We start from the raw sequence: 17189 nt of genomic DNA, 5'->3' as shown, positions 1-17189 counted from the left end.
TAGTGCTTTTAGCTTGGAGTTCAGTGTTAATAAATCAGTAACACATATTAAATGTCTTTAAACAGAAACACACATAAAACAAGGTTATGTATTGCTCATTTGATGAAAATGTGACAAGATTGCAGGAAACTAACCCAAATCCTGCATTTTCTCTAGAAGCAATGATTCAGTTTTTGTGGCTACTTTATATAACATAGCAACCATGAATAACAAGAATCAACAGTATTTACAATGAGTACAATGAGTATAATAAGTGTCTTAGATGAGCTAAGACACCAGAAGCAAAAACCAACAGAAACAACAAATTACAAAAACAGACCTATAGGGATTCCAGATACTGAAATATCAGAGTGTAAATAAAACAACAAACCTACCATGTTCCTGGAGATAAAAGTCAAATCTGAAATTTTCAGCAGTGAAATATAAAACTATGCAAGTAACATAGCTAATCTGAAAGACACAAATATAAATTCTGGAATTAAAAAATACAATAACCCAAAAATAAGAACTTGACGGGTAAGCTTAATATCATGTTAGATACCAATATAGAGAGAGAAAGAGTGAACTGGGAAAACATCAGAAGAAACTAGAATGAAGCAAAAAAAAAAAAAAAAAGACGGAAAACACAGAAAGGGTACAAGATGCATAGAGTACACATAGGGAAGATTTTACAAGTTTTTTTTATTGTTATCCTAGAAGATCAGAGAGAGAATGGGTTACTGAAAGTACCTGAAGAGTGAATGGCTAAGAATTTTCCAGAAAGACATTAATCTACCTATATATTCAAGATAGTTAATGAATATTCAAACAGGATAAAAAAGAAGAAATACATGTCTAGGCACAAAACAAAGAGAAAAATCTTAAAACTACTCAGAGGAAAAACAAGATAACTTTCCAAGGCCCAACAGTGACACTAACAGCTAACATTTCAATAGTAATAGTGGAAACCCAAAAATAGAGGAATGATATCTTCAGTGAGTAAAAGAAAATAAGTATCAACCTAGAATTCTCTATTTAGTAAAAAATATCCTTCAAGAATGTAGGCAAAATAAATACATTTTCACACAAATAAAAATTAAAAGACATCAACAGATGAATGGATAAACAAAATATGGTATATACATACAACAGAATATTATTCAACCTTAAAAAGGAAATTCTGCCACATGCTACAACATGGATGAAGCTTGAAGACATTATTCTAAGGTTCATAATAAGCCAGTCAAAAAGTATAAATACTATAGGACTCCACTTATATGAGGTACTTAGTCAAATTCACAGTAATAAAACGTAGAATCATGGTTGCCAAAGGACGGGAGAATGGGGAGTTATTTAATGAGTATAGATTGAGTTTTGCAAGATGAAAGGAGTTCTGGAGACAGATGGTTATGATGGCTGAACAACAATGTGAATGCACTAAATGCCACTGAACTGTACACTTAAAAATGGCTAAAATGGTAACTTTTATGTTATATATATTTTATCATAAAATAAAACAGTATATTAAAAAAAACTAAGAGTTGCCACCAGCCAGATGTACTAGAGGAAGTTCTAAAGGATATACCTCAAGAGGAAAAAAATACAATCCCAGATAAAAGATGGTAGATATAAGAATAAATGAAAGAATGACAAATGTGAAAAAAAAATGTTCAACCTCATTAGCAATCAGGGAATGACAAATACAAACCACCATAAGACACTAACACACACACACACCCCATTTTGGCAAAAACTAGAAATCTGGTAATATAGAAGACTGGAGATGATACAGAGCAAACACTGTTGGCAAAAATGGACATTGGTACACCCATTTTGGAGAATAGTTTTGCATATTCTAATGAAGTTGAGTATATATATTCCCTGTGACTCAGTAATTCCACTCCTGGATATAAACCCTTATAGAAATGTGCACATATATTCACCAGGAAGACATGTATAAGAATGTTCAGAGTAGCATAGTTTGTAACAAATTAGAAACAACTCAAATGCCCGTCTGCAATAGAAAAGTAAGTTGTGGTACAGTAACACAATGGAATACTATACAGCAAAGAAAATTAATGGACTAAAACTACACTAAATATGGATGAATCTTACAAACCTAATACTGAGTGAAAGAAATAAGATACAAAAGAACGCATAAAGTTCTATCCCAATTTACATAAACCAAAGAAAGGAAAAATTCTGTACTGTTTAAGGAGAGATATATAACTGCTAAAGCTATATATTGTAAAAACTAGGTAATTTAATACCATAAAAGTAAGGAGAACATTTACCTTTAGGGGAAGGAAAAGAGGATGTGAGCAGGACTTACGGATGGCTCCTGGCATACTGGAAATATTGTTTCTTCATTTGCATGGTGACCAGTTGAAAGTTCAATTCATATTCTTTCATCTTACTGTAAGTCTATGTATGAAGCACTATTCTGGTGTAAATGTATTACTTTTTTTTTTTTTTTTTTTTTGCGGTTCGCGGGCCTCTCGCTGCTGTGGCCTCTCCCGTTGCGGAGCACAGGCTCCGGACGCGCAGGCTCAGCGGCCATGGCTCACGGGCCCAGCCGCTCTGCGGCATGTGGGATCTTCCTGGACCGGGGCACGAACCCGTGTCCCCTGCATCAGCAGGCACACTCTCAACCACTGTGCCACCAGGGAAGCCCAATGTATTACATTTTTAAACACAATAATTTTTTAAAGTAGAAAGGGAATATTAAGAATTGAAGGGGAAAAAACTAGACCAAGAGCCATAAGCACCTATAAAGATGCTGATTTTATGTGTAACTTAAGAGAATCAGTTGCTATTTTACAATCACTCCTACCAGCAAGGTAGCTACATTTCTGTGATATTAAAGAATATATACTACTATGGATTAAATATTATTTCTTCAGACAATAAATAATATGGATAGAATGCATCTTATATATTAATAAAGGCACCTAACTTTTATACCATAATACTTCTAAACAATTTACCCTAATACTCCCAAACTGCACTGTAGGTACATGATGTGGTTTTATACTTTAGGTGGCCCATCCTGTCAGTTGAGAAAACACCTGGCTAACAAAGGCAATGGCTTCTGCCTAAGAATGTGCATCCCCAGGTATGAAGGAGCCATGGTTGTGCTACATGCCCTGCCTAACTTCCTGCACAAATCAAAGAAGCCCAGCAATCAGGTACTGGAGGACTAGACTTCGCTCACTAATAAGGCATACATCATAGTAGGTACATCTTACCAAATGAAACCTCTCCCCTGGCCCATGTTTATCAACCTGAGATGCAACAGGATATGATGAAGCACACTGAGGGCATTACTTAGTGAAGCCCCACAGCGGTCATATGCGGGTTATGTGTGGGGCAGACCTGTCACAAGGTCTTTACACTAGCTAACCTCTTTCTGGAATGGATGTCCCCCATACATGGCTAGTACTAACTTAATCCTTCAGGCCATCCTATCTAAAATTTCAACCAAGATGACCCCCACCCCACCGCTGCCAACCTTGATGTTTCATAAATCTTTCCCAGGCGTGATTTTTCTCTATTGTCTAACATATCATATGATTTATGTATTTATCTTTATTTGCTATCTCCCTCACTTGTATGTGAGCTTCATAAACACAGTAGGTATTCAAGTATTTCTTGACTGAATGAAGAAATGAATAGATGGAGAACAGCTGGCAGAGAAAAGACTCAGCTCCCATTCTGGTAAGCCCTTCCCCTTCACCCTTGCTCCAAGTACTTACTGAATCCCAAATATTAAGTTTAAAACTTGGGAGTTGATAGAATATCTTCCCTGGCTCCTGAAAACTCAGTCAAGCAAGGAACAATAGTTTAGAAAGATTTCCTAAAACCCTGGGTGATCATTTGTCATCTGCATCATCAATATGCACCAATGAAGGACCTGTCCCAGTTATCTAAATGTCTGAGCCTAAATAAGACAGATCATCCCCATGACTATAGTCAGAGGTCTAATGATCTTTCTCTGTTCTGTCCTTAACATTTAAACACATAAAATGACATACTACATGCAAAGCACACAGCACCATGCTTGATACATAGTAAGGATTTAACATTAGCCACAAAGAGATACCATCTAACTTAAAGACAATTTTTTCAAGGAAAATAATATGAATGTATTTTAAAGAATATAGTAACATATATGCATTTAAGAAATGTAAGTATTTTATTGCTGAAGACAAAGTGCACAGAATTTAAGTTCCTTTATCTTAGAATCTTTCTTGCTGCCTGAACTAGTCCAAATCCAATATCTCATTAGAAATTATGATGCTAGGATAATTTCTAAAAGTCAAAATAACATAGTTTTGTCAGTATACCTGGTAATTGTAAATGAATAAAGCATCTACATTTTCCCCCAAGTTTCAAAAGAATAAATGTAATAGTTTCATAGTAATTCTGAGTTTCTGAGAAGTTCTGGCACATATTTAGTGAATAAATTACATGAAATGGATAGACTTTAAATATGTTTATTAATCTTTCATTCCAGAGGCAAAAAAAAAATCATTAATCCTCAGGCTAGACTGACGATCATCTGTTTTTAAAATTTTTCTTGTCAACAGAAAATACTAAAAATCACAATGAATTTACTATACATACTTTTAATTGCCAACTATGAAACTCCTTTGTAATGATGTGATCAAGCTAACACACCATTTCACAGAAGCAAGGTATTTAGGGAAGCAAAGACAATGTCAAAATTATTTTTTATCTGACTTATGTATAATCAAATATCCACCCTCTACAGATGGCTATGAAAGCATCCAAAAAAAATGTTTCCATGTGACAGAGCACATCATGCTCCACAAAATGGACTGCTTTCCATACTATTAATAAGACTCTTAACATACTTTCCTTCAAAACCTTCTTTTTGATCATAAATCCCTTCAAGAGTTACTAAGTAAATTCAGAAAATAAGATATGAATGGTTAAAACACTGACCTCAGCACATCTGGCAACACAAATTATGCATGGCAAGGTAAAGACTGTTGACACTGTATTTAAAATGTAAATCTCATCTTCCGAAATCATTCACTAACTGTTCCAGAAACATTTCTAGAATGAACCATAGCTTTCAGAATTGGGGCCAAGTTTTATAGTGAATTTTAATGTTGGCTTATGGATTTGATATCTGTCATTTACTTACTTTATGACATAAAGACTTACCAGAATAAAAAATATTTTAACAACTTATAAAGCAAAAAAATGCTATTTCTAAGTATAATTATTCAACTATGAAACCAAATCAAATATCAAATTTTCCTACTGAATGAAAAACTATCATCTTGCCATTCGTCATTAAATACTGCCTACTACTAGAATTATACGGATTATTACTTTACTTTTTTAAATTATCCAATTTAATGATTATTGTTGATAATTAACAAAACCAATCAATTAATTTCTAAATCATTATTTTACTCTACTAAAACTCTCATAAGTTCTAAAAAGCGAATAGTCTATTCACTAAGATTTTGTTTCTGTAGATTCTAATCACAACAATTTAACCAATTAAATTATTTAAAATTTCCAGCACTGGAATAAATCTCTAAAGTCATTTTTCAAACTGGAATAAATCTCTAAAGTCATTTTTGAAACTTACATTTTCAAAGCAAGCTATATTCAGAAAATCCTGCTATCTTTAAGACTCAGTGTTCACAGATAATTAGGTAATAATGCAAATTTTAGAAATTTTATTAAATTAATGAGAAAGTAAGTGCTTTATTGTGAGTCACTTGAAAGTTCACCTTTATTACTTAACTTAAGGCTTAAGTTCAGAGCCCAACTGGAGCAAAATACTCCAGCAGTCCCCTGATGAATATTTGTCTTTGTCACCATGGGCTAAAAAAGCATGTCAACTGACAAGGAAAACTTTGCAACAGATTCAGAACAGGGAAGAATTCATAGAACAGATGTCCATACCAAAATTATTTGTAGGATACTCAAATTTAAATGAAAACAATTGTGGTAATATAAAAAACGTTTAGTAAATCAATTTGGGAGGTTTCTAGACACGTTAGATCCTCTAACTGTATGCAAATTTTTAAAGTAAGAATATTAAAAAATACGGTAATATTCTGAATAGTTTCTAGATTAGAAACCAAAGGAATGTTAGTTATCTCATTCATAACTCTAGAATTTTCACAATACCTTTCCTTTAAGGTTTAAAATTATATTCCCTTTCAGTTTATTTCATTTTAGATGCAAATACCACTTTTCATTTAATATCAGAAGACTTAGAAAAGCACAGCCTTCACACTTATTTTTCATTTCATCAACCTAATCAGCAGAATATTGAGACCAAGAGAAGTTAACTTGAATACCCTCCAGTGGATGGCTCTGCAGCACAACAGAAGCATTTCCATCCTGAACTTATTTTACTGTGCATATTTTTGAATGATAGTTAGAAATTTTTAATTTATACACTAGATTACAATCATAAAAATGTTGGTAAAAGTCCAACTTTTAAAAAAATGAAAAACTCTAAGTCACTACTTGTCTCTATTGCAAAATTCTTAACTCAGAACTTCCTCTACCAAGGTATTAGATACTATTTTAATAACAGAATGGTTATTTCCTTTTTAATCTGTTGTCGTAATCAAGCAGTATTCAGAAAGTAAGACCGGAAGGAAGGAAATTAGTCCAAATACAAAGAGTGAATCCTTATGAGAGAAAAATACAGCTAAATTTTTAAAATGTGTATCTATATGTGCTGTATGTATATCAAAGGTAACCACATAACATTGGGGGGGATCTTCATTCATGGGTGATTTGAGTTAAACAATGTGTACTGAGAGTATAATCCCCCAAACACTGGATTTTTTTTTTAATTTATTTTTTTTTTTAAAAGAGCATATTGTATTTTTTCTTAATGAATTTATTTTATTTATTTATTTTTGGCTGCGTTGGGGTCTTCGTTGCTGCACACGGGCTTTCCCTAGTTGTGGTGAACGGGGCCTACTCTTCATTGTGGTGCACGGGCTTCTTATTGCAGTGGCTTCTCTTTGTTGCAGAGCACAGGCTCTAGGCGCGTGGGCTTCAGTTGTTGTGGCACGCGGGCTGAGTACTTGTGGCTCACGGGCTGAGTAGTTGTGGCTCGTGGGCTCTAGAGTGCAGGCTCAGTAGTTGTGGCACATGGGCTTAGTTGCTCTGCGACATGTGGGATCTTCCTGTACCAGGGCTCGAACCCGTGTCCCCTGCATTGGCAGGCGGATCCCTTTTTTTTTTTTTTTGTGGTACGCGGGCCTCTCACTGCTGTGGCCTCTCCCGCTGCGGAGCACAGGCTCCGGACGCGCAGGCCCAGCGGCCATGGCCCACGGGCGCAGCCACTCCGCAGCATGTGGGATCCTCCCGGACCGGGGCACGAACCCGTGTCCCCTGCATCGGCAGGCGGACTCTCAACCACTGCGCCGCCAGGGAAGCCCCTGGATTTGTTTTTAATCATGTAAGTATAATACATGCATATGCTGAGGGAAAAAAAGGGATGTATTTTTAAGAAAACTTTTTACTAAATTTATGCCAATTCAGAGTAAAGTGTTCATGTTAATATTTTAAATATAAATCATTAAATCCTGAGTACTGACCTCCGGAAAGCTAAATTAATTTAAAAATACACAGTAACAAAGAATGATAATAAAAGAAAAACAACCAAAAAAGTCTGTATTTAACTGGCTGCTCAACCATTAGAAAGGTGCCCCATAACTACCATATGTTACTCAAATATGTTATCACACCTACAATTTCATCATATGTCTCCCAAGAAATTAATTAGCTCTAACTTTTTCAACTTTGACAAAAACGTCTGCATCAGTCAGATTACTAGCTGTTGCAAACATTTCAAAATTCAAAGCTTTCTTCAGCTTATATTTAACCTTTTAATTACTATTAATCATTTAGCAAAATGTAGAACAACATTCATTAGACAGATGTCTAATTTTAGAATTTTGAATAATGTAAAGACATTTATACACATATTTACTTTCGGTACACATCTGCTTAGCAATTTTAAAAAATAAAATTAATCTAAGGTCTAAAACTATTTACTGATACATTATTTCACAGCTATATTTAGGTTAAAGAACAGCTAAAATTTTCATTTTCTCAAAAATCTAAAAAGTCATAATAAGTTGAGATATGACTTACAGTAATAAATAAATTTAATGATTAGGACACATATAAATTACAAAAAAGAAACCTAATAGGACATGCTCATTTTAAAGAGATTTGACAAGCTATCAGCAGTAAAAAGAAACAAAAGTGGCTAAGAAGGGAATTTTCATAAATATTCTTTATCACATGTTTTAAAAGGAGGGGAAAAAACCTATTCCTGTTTGATTTTTAAATCACTATCAGCTCAGGCTGTCCTCAACCATGTAAACTAGCTTCCATCCCCACTATTTTATTCAAACTACTCTGTTAAGGCTACCAATAGACTTCTTAAGTATTCGTTCAACAAATATTTATTGAGCAATGAACACAACAGACAAAAATTCTGCTCTCACAGAGCCTATCTTCTAATGGGAATGAAAGTGAAAACAAAAATAAGTAAATTGGTTGTATAAATCAAGTATAAAAATAGTGTATTAGTAGTGCTAAGTGCAAATATCTCCTAATTCCCTTGTTAACCAAACAAAAATCAAACAAACCACAAACAAGGAAAGCTTGCACTGGCTTCAGTAAAGCCATGTACAACACTGCTGAATTCTCCTTTGAGTTATTCTCAGCTAACAAAATAATGGGTAATCTAAAAATAATCTCTATCTAGTAAGGAATTAGATTTAAATTCCAAAGTTACTACTTAGGTTGAAGTAAATATTCAAATTAATCAGAATGAGGGCAGCCATGGGAACAGCCAAGAATATCCTGCTGGTAGCAGTCAGTCTTTGCTTTGCGGCTACCAAAGTTTTTGTTACTGCTAAGGAAAATGGCACCTATGAATTATACAATTTTTGAGCTGAAAAAAACCTTAGAGATACCAGATGTCCTCTAGGAAGCTTTCCATGACCTCCACAAGAATATTTAAGCATTTCTTTCTCTTTATTCCAAAATTCCATAAAAATCAGGAATGATGTTCTTATTTATCTTTGTATTCCCAGAACCCGTCTTATGTCTGGTAGAAGAGTTTGACTAGACTTTTTACCAATGAAAGTACTGTTTTAGAAAAAATAAGTCTGGGAATTCCCTGGCAGTCCAGTGGTTAGGACTCTGCGCTTTCACTGCTGAGGGCCCAGGTTCAATCCCTGGTCAGGCAACTAAGATCCCGCAAGCACCACAGCACGGCCAAAAAAGAAAAAAAAAAATCAGTCTGACAACAATAAAACAAAGATTCAAAGTTTAAGGTTTGTAACTGCTGTGAAATTATTTGTATTATGTATAAGTACACTGCTCTCAACTAAGCAGGAAGCATACCCATTCATATTCAATAAGTACTTATTAAGGTCCTACCCTGTGCAAGGTTATATTAAAATGTATACTTACATATATATTAGAATGTATATATAAAATGTGTAAGGCTGACATGGTCCCTACCATCACAGGAAATACATTCAAAGGGGGGAAAGATAATAAAAAAGAAAATAAACAATAATTTTAGATTGCAATAAGTTCCATGACAGAAATTTGCAGGGCACATTGATAGAGACTATAGTGCTTTTATTGGATTCTCAAAGAGTACTTTATATAGGATGCACTGCAAGGGAAAGACAAGACCTTAAATAGATATTACAGGATATTATATAGTAGGTAAAGAGATTAGAAATCCAATTCAATTCAATTAACAATTTAATGAATATTACTATGTATTATGGTCGCAGCATGAATGAAATCCAATCTTAGCCCCTGAAGAGTATGAATTCTAATAAGGGAGAGACATGTATATACATCATCTTGACTGTGGAGAACACACAGGTTTAGGGAATCACAGAGAAGAGCACTTAGATGACCTAAAGGTAGTTAGGAAATTTCCTAAAGGAAATGCTTAGAATAGGTAATAATAATGAAAATGCAAATAACATATTTTGAAGGAAGAGTTAACAGAATAAGATAATAGGATGTACATAGGAGGTTGAAAGAGGAGGAAGATATATTTCTAGCCTAGTGATTTGAAGAAGTCTAATAATTTGTCAATAGAGGAAAGGTGAAGGGAAATCAGTATTAATGAAAAAAAAGATGAAAATTTTGAAAAGCTGAATTTATCATGACAATGGGATATCTATCCATGGGAACATTTTAAATAATCAACCAGAACATTAAAGAGGTTCTTTCATTGACTAGTAACAAATATTTGGGATTCACTAATACATACATAATGTATGTTTATTGATGTCATGCAGCATGCCAGCAGAAATAAAGAGTTTGCAGAGAGAACAGAAGAGGCTCAAGAATAGAATAAGGATGAGATATAGTCACATGTAGTGGATATCAAAAGATAATGTGTCAGTAAAAGAGCACTCCAATACAGGGATGAACCAAGAAAGCCAGACGTCAGGGAAGCCAAGAGAGATGTGTGTTCAACAAGGACTGGTAGCCCATAATGTTAAATGATACAGACACTCCTATAAGGCGAAGCAGAAAAGCCCATTGAATACGGTAAAAGGACATAACTACTACTGGCTGTAAAGTTTCACCATGCCTAAGTCCTAGTTAATCACAACAAGGAACATAAAGACTATGAACCACATTCTCATAACGTCAACTTTATCATTTTATAAGCATAACTAATATTTATTAGAAAAAATGAACACTGTATATAAGCAAAAAAAAGAGTAACAAATTAGCTATTCATTTCCAGCAAGAGACAACTTTTTAAATAATTTGTTTTCATATGGAAAAATTTCCAAGTTAAAAAATACTCAATAATACATATTAAAAAGAAAAGAATTCTTTTCATTAAGAGATATATGAACATGCATATAAAGTGATGTAACTTCTGAGATTTGGTTCCAAATAATTTAGGAAGTGAAGGAATAGGTGGGTATATAATAAGATTGGCTATGAGTTGGAAATTTTTGAAGCTGGTGTTGATTACATGGGTGTTGACTATATTATTCTACTTTTGTACATGTTTGAAATTTCTTCTTAATAAAATATTTTATTACCTAACAGCAAAGAGAAACAAACATTTGTATTTATCCCAACTCTATAGCAAATAATGCTTACAAAGATCTGAAATTAACCTCAAACTGTCAAAAGGAAAGAAAACAGTAGAATTTTTACATGAAGGAAGGTTGAAAACCTGGCTTATAAAATCTACAAACAGATAAAGGGGAGAAAAAAAACCCAGCATAAACAAATTATAGAATCTAGCTCTGGTTTCAGGAAAATTTTAAATTATAAAATGTCATACACTAAAATTTTTAAATATTTAGAATCAAATCATGAAAAATGTTTTCCCCAGAAGGTTAAGATACATAATTTTTTCATAATACACATTATAGGATAATTAAATTACTCAAGGTAAAAGATCTGTGACAATCTTACATAGTGCCAGAGGTAGGAGCCTATACCTGTTAGAACTAAAATTGGCTTTAAGTTATTCATTCTGATATATTCGTCCCTGTTTCCTAATTTCCACTATACCAGTTTTTTCACCTACGTAACTTCAATTCATTCTTGAATTCTTCAGGTCTCCATTTAAATGTTACTTATTCCAGGAATCTGACCCCCAACTCCACACAGTAGGACAGAATGTCATACTGTATCCTCCCATGGAACCCTTTATTATCCCTATCATATTAACAGTTCATTTTAGCACCATGAAGGAAAGGACCATGTCTTTTAAAAACAAAAAAATTATTGAGATATAATTCACATACCATAAAATTACCATTTTAAAGTGTAGTTTTGTTTTTAGTATTAATATATTCACAAGGTTGTATAACCATCACCACTAATTTCAGAACCTTTCATCACCCTAAAAGGAAACCCTGAACCCATTTTAGCAGCCACTCTCCATTCCCTCTTCCTCCTAGCCCCGACAACCACTAAACTACTTCCTGTCTCTGTGGATGTGCCCATTCTGGACATTTCATATAAATGGAATCATACAATATGTGGCCTTTCATATCCAACTTTTTTCACTTAGCATAAGGTTTTCAAGGTACGTCCATGGTATAGCATGTATACACTTCATTATTTTCTGGCTAAATAATATTCCATTTTATGGATTATTCCATATTTTGTTTACCCATGCAATAGTTAATGGACATCTGGGTTATTTCCACTTTGGGGCTTTTATGAATAATGCTACTATGAATGTTCATATACAAATTTTGTATAAACATAAGATTTAAATTTTCTTGGGTATATACCTAAGTACGAAACTGCTGGGTCATATGATAACTCTGTTTAAGTTTTCAAAGAACTGCCAAATTGTTTTCCAAAGCAGCTGCACCATTTTACAATCACACAAGCAGTATATGAGGGTTCCAATGTCTTCATATCCTCATCAACACTTTTCATCATCCATCTTTTTGATTAGTGCCATCCTAATGAGTGTGAAGTGATATCTCATGTGATTTTGATATGCATTTCTCTGCTGGTTAATGATGTTGAGCACCTCTTCATGAATTATTGGCCATTTGTGTATCTTCTTTGGAAAAATGTCAATTCAGATCTGCTGCCCATTTTTAATTTGGGCTGTCTTTCTATTACTGAGTCATATATTCTTGATATACTCTGGGTACTAGACCTTTATCAGATGTATGATTTTCAAATATTTTCCCCATCCTGTGGGTTGTCTTTTCACTTTCTTAAGAGTGCCATTTGACACATAAGTTTTTAATTTTTTTTTTAACATCTTTCCTGGAATATAATTGCCTTACATTGGTGTGCTACTTTTCTGCTTTATAACAAAGTGAATCAGTTATACATATACATATGTTCCCATATCTCTTCTCTCTTGCTTCTCCCTCCCTCCCCCCCTCCCTACCCCACCCCTCTAGGTGGACAGAAACCACCTAGCTGATCTCCCTGTGCTCTGTGGCTGCTTCCCATTAGCTATCAATTTTACGTTTGGTAGTGTATATATGTCCATGCCACTCTCTCAATTTGTCACAGCTTACGCCTCCCCCTCCCCATATCAAGTCCATGCTCTAGTAGGTCTGTGTCTTTATTCCCGTCTTACCCCTAGGTACCTCATGACCTTTTTTTTTTTCTTTCTTAAGATTCCATACATATGTGTTAGCATGCGGTATTTGTTTTTCTCTTTCTGACTTATTTCACTCTGGATGACAGACTGTAGGTCCATCCACCTCACTACAAATAGCTCAATTTCGTTTCTTTTTATGGCTGAGTAATATTCCATTGTATATATGTGCTACATCTTCTTTATCCATTCACCTGTTGATGGACACTTAGGTTGCTTCCATGTCCTGGCTATTGTAAATAGAGCTGCAATGAACATTGTGGTGCATGACTCTTCTTGAATTATGGTTTTCTCAGGGTATATGCCCAGCAGTGGGATTGCTGGGTCATATGGTAGTTCTATTTGTAGTTTTTTAAGGAACCTCTATACTGTTCTCCATAGTGGCTGTATCAATTTACATTCCCACCAACAGTGCAAGAGGGTTCCCTTTTCTCCACACCCTCTCCAGCATTTATTGTTTCTAGTTTTGATGATGGCCATTCTGACCGGTGTGAGATATCTCATTGCAGTTTTGATTTGCATTTCTCTAATGATTAATGATGTTGAGCATTCTTTCATGTGTTTGTTGGCAATCTGTATATCTTCTTTGGAGAAATGTCTATTTAGGTCTTCTGCCCAGTTTTGGATTGGGTTGTTTGTTTCTTTGTTGTTGAGCTGCATGAGCTGCTTGTAAATTTTGGAGATTAATCCTTTGTCAGTTGCTTCATTTGCAAATATTTTCTCCCATTCTGAAGGTTGTCTTTTGGTCTTGTTTATGGTTTCCTTTGCTGTGCAAAAGCTTTGAAGTTTCATTAGGTCCCATTTGTTTATTTTTGTTTTTATTTCCATTTCTCTAGGAGGTGGGTCAAAAAGGATCCTGCTGTGATTTATGTCATAGAGCGTTCTGCCTATGTTTTCCTCTAAAAGTTTGATAGTGTCTGGCCTAACACTTAGGTCTTTAATCCATTTTGAGTTTATTTTTGTGTATGGTGTTAGGGAGTGTTCTAATTTCATACTTCTACATGTACCTGTCCAGTTATCCCAGCACCACTTATTGAAGAGGCTGTCTTTTCTCCACTGTATATTCTTGCTTCCTTTATCAAAGATAAGGTGACCATATGTGTGTGGGTTTATCTCTGGGCTTTCTCTCCTGTTCCATTGAACTATATTTCTGTTTTTGTGCCAGTACCATACTGTCTTGATTATTGTAGCTTTGCAGTATAGTCTGAAGTCAGGGAGCCTGATTCCTCCAGCTCTGTATTTCTTTCTCAAGACTGCTTTGGCTATTCGGGGCCTTTTTCATTTCCATACAAATTGTGAAATTTTTTGTTCTAGTTCTGTGAAAAATGCCAGTGGTAGTTTGATAGGGATTGCATTGAATCTGTAGATTGCTTTGGGTAGTAGAGTCATTTTCACAATGTTGATTCTTCCAATCCAAGAACATGGTATATCTCTCCATCTATTTGTATCATCTTTAATTTCTTTCATCAGTGTCTTATAATTTTCTGCATACAGGTCTTTTGTCTCCTTAGGTAGGTTTATTCCTAGACATTTCATTCTTTTTGTTGCAATGGTAAATGGGAATGTTTTCTTAATTTCACTTTCAGATTTTTCATCATTAGTGTATAAGAATGCCAGAGATTTCTGTGCATTAGTTTTGTATCCTGCTACTTTACCAAATTCATTGATTACCTCTAGCAGTTTTCTGGTAGCATCTTTAGGATTCTCTATGTATAGTATCACATCATCTGCAAACAGTGACAGCTTTACTACTTCTTTTCTCATTTGGATTTCTTTTATTTCTTTTTCTTCTCTGATTGCTGTGGCTAAAACTTCCAAACTATGTTGAATAAGAGTGGTGAGAGTCAGCAACCTTGTCTTGTTCCTGATCTTAGTGGAAATGGTTTGTTTTTCACCGTTGAGGACAATGTTGGCTGTGGGTTTGTCATATATGGCCTTTATTATGTTGAGGAAAGTTCCCTCTATGCCTACTTTCTGCACGGTTTTTATCATAAATGGGTGTTGAATTTGGTCAAAAGCTTTCTCTGCATCTATTGAGATGATCATATGGTTTTTATCCTTCAATTTGTTAATATGGTGTATCACGTTGATTGATTTGCATATATTGAAGAATCATTGCATTCCTGAGAAAAACCCCACTTGATCATGGTGTATGATCCTTTTAATGTGCTGTTGGATTCTGTTTGCTAGTATTTTGTTGAGGATTTTTGCATCTATGTTCATCAGTGATATTGGCTTGTAGTTTTCTCTCTTTGTGACATCCTTGTCTGGTTTTGGTATCAGGGTGATGGTAGCTTCGTAGAATGAGTTTGGGAGTGTTCCTCCCTCTGCTATATTTTGGAAGAGTTTGAGAAGGATAGGTGTTAGCTCTTTTCTAACTGTTTGATAGAATTCACCTGTGAAGCCATCTGATCCTGGGCTTTTGTTTGTTTGAAGATTTTTAATCACAGTTTCAATTTCAGTGCTTGTGAATGGTCTGTTCATATTTTCTATTTCTTCCTGGTTCAGTCTTGGCAGGTTGTGCATTTCTAAGAATTTGTCCATTTCTTCCAGGTTGTCCAATTTAATGGCATAGAGTTGCTTGTAGTAATTTCTCATGATCCTTTGTATTTCTGCAGTGTCGGTTGTTACTTCTCCTTTTTCATTTCTAATTCTATTGATTTGAGTCTTCTCCCTTTTTTTCTTGATGAGTCTGGCTAATGGTTTATCAATTTTGTTTATTTTCTCAAAGAACCAGCTTTTAGTTTTATTGATCTTTGCTACTGTTTCCTTCATTTCTTTTTAATTTATTTCTGATCGGATCTTTATGATTTCTTTCCCTCTGCTAACTTTGGGGGTTTTTTGTTCTTCTTTCTCTAATTGCTCTAGGTGCAAGGTTAGGTTGTTTGAGATGTTTCCTGTTTCTTAAGGTAGGATTGTATTGCTATAAACTTCCCTCTTAGAACTGCTTTTGCTGCATCCCATAGGTTTTGGGTCGTCGTGTCTCCATTGTCATTTGTTTCTAGGTATTTTTGATTTCTTCAGTGATCACTTCGTTTTTAAGTAGTATATTGTCTAGCCTCCATGTGTTTGTATTTTTTACAGATCTTTTCCTGTAATTGATATCTAGTCTCATAGCGTTGTGGTCGGAAAAGATACTTGATACAATTTCAATTTTCTTGTACTTACCAAGGCTTGGTTCGTGACCCAAGATATGATCGATCCTGGAGAATGTTCCACGAGCAATTGAGAAGAATATGTATTCTGTTGTTTTTGCATGGAATGTCCTATAAATATTAAGTCCATCTTGTTTAATGTATAATTTAAAGCCTGTGTTTCCTTATTTATTTTCATTTTGGATGATCTGTCCACTGGTGAAAGTGGGGTGTTAAAGTCCCCTACTATGATTGTGTTACTGTCGATTTCCCCTTTTATTGCTGCTAGTATTTGCCTTATGTATTGAGGTGCTCCTATGTTGGGTGCATAAATATTTACCGTTGTTTTATCTTCTTCTTGGATCTATCCCTTGATAATTATGTAGTGTCCTTCTTTGTCTCTTGTAATAGTCTTTATTTTAAAGTCTATTTTGAAGTTTTTAATTTTGATGAGGTCCAATTTATCCATTTTTCATTGGTTGCTTGTGCATTTGGTATCAAATCTGAAATACCACTGCCCAATCCAAGATCACAAAGATTTATGCATTTTCTTCCAAGAGATTTATAGTTTTAGCTTTTATGTTTAGGTCTTTAATCCATTTTGAGTTATTTTTTGTACACAGTATGAGGTAGGGGTCTAAATTGATTCTTCTGCATGTGGAAATCCAGTTGTACAAGCATCATTTGTTGAAGACTATTCTCCTGCAGTGAATGGTCTTGCTACGTCTGTCAAAAATTTACCAGAGTTGTATAAGTTTCTCAACTCTCAGCTCTCTCCCATTGATCTATGACTACCCTCCATGTCTCTTTTTGACTACACCACCTAGCACAGAACCTGAAATATGAAAGCACTCAGTATAGATTTGGTAGGTGAATAAATCCCTTGTCAATAATAAAATGATTAA

The 17189-nt window shown here is 34.6% G+C and overlaps 2 protein-coding genes across 4 annotated transcripts in view; both read right to left on the bottom strand.

Annotated features, from left to right (window-relative positions):
- The window catches only part of AKT3 (AKT serine/threonine kinase 3), a 320125-nt gene that overhangs the window by 299722 nt on the left and 3214 nt on the right, over nucleotides 1-17189 (bottom strand). Inside the window, exon 1 of one of the 2 annotated variants that reach the window (XM_089919426.1) lies at nucleotides 375-446. The exons of the other annotated variant lie outside the window; for it this stretch is intronic. The gene's annotated coding sequence lies outside the window, so the exon portion shown is untranslated. Of the gene's footprint in view, nucleotides 1-374; nucleotides 447-17189 lie in introns of those variants that run through there. 2 annotated transcript variants of the gene reach the window in all.
- Nucleotides 373-17189, bottom strand: part of LOC149750448 (uncharacterized) — an 88076-nt gene continuing 71259 nt past the window's right edge. Inside the window, exon 7 of one of the 2 annotated variants that reach the window (XM_089919687.1) lies at nucleotides 373-450. In XM_089919687.1, the coding sequence (XP_089775813.1) occupies nucleotides 446-450 (5 nt within the window). In that variant the 3' untranslated portion in view covers nucleotides 373-445. Of the gene's footprint in view, nucleotides 451-7048; nucleotides 7473-17189 lie in introns of those variants that run through there. The other variant, XM_089919775.1, reaches the window with a different exon arrangement.

This window comes from Delphinapterus leucas, chromosome 1 (assembly GCF_059928025.1).
Source record: "Delphinapterus leucas isolate spDelLeu-1000000601 "Yukka" chromosome 1, BTC_Dleu_Yukka2, whole genome shotgun sequence".
NCBI classification, from domain to species: Eukaryota; Metazoa; Chordata; class Mammalia; order Artiodactyla; family Monodontidae; genus Delphinapterus; species Delphinapterus leucas.
This window is presented reverse-complemented; position numbering and strand designations above follow the sequence as displayed.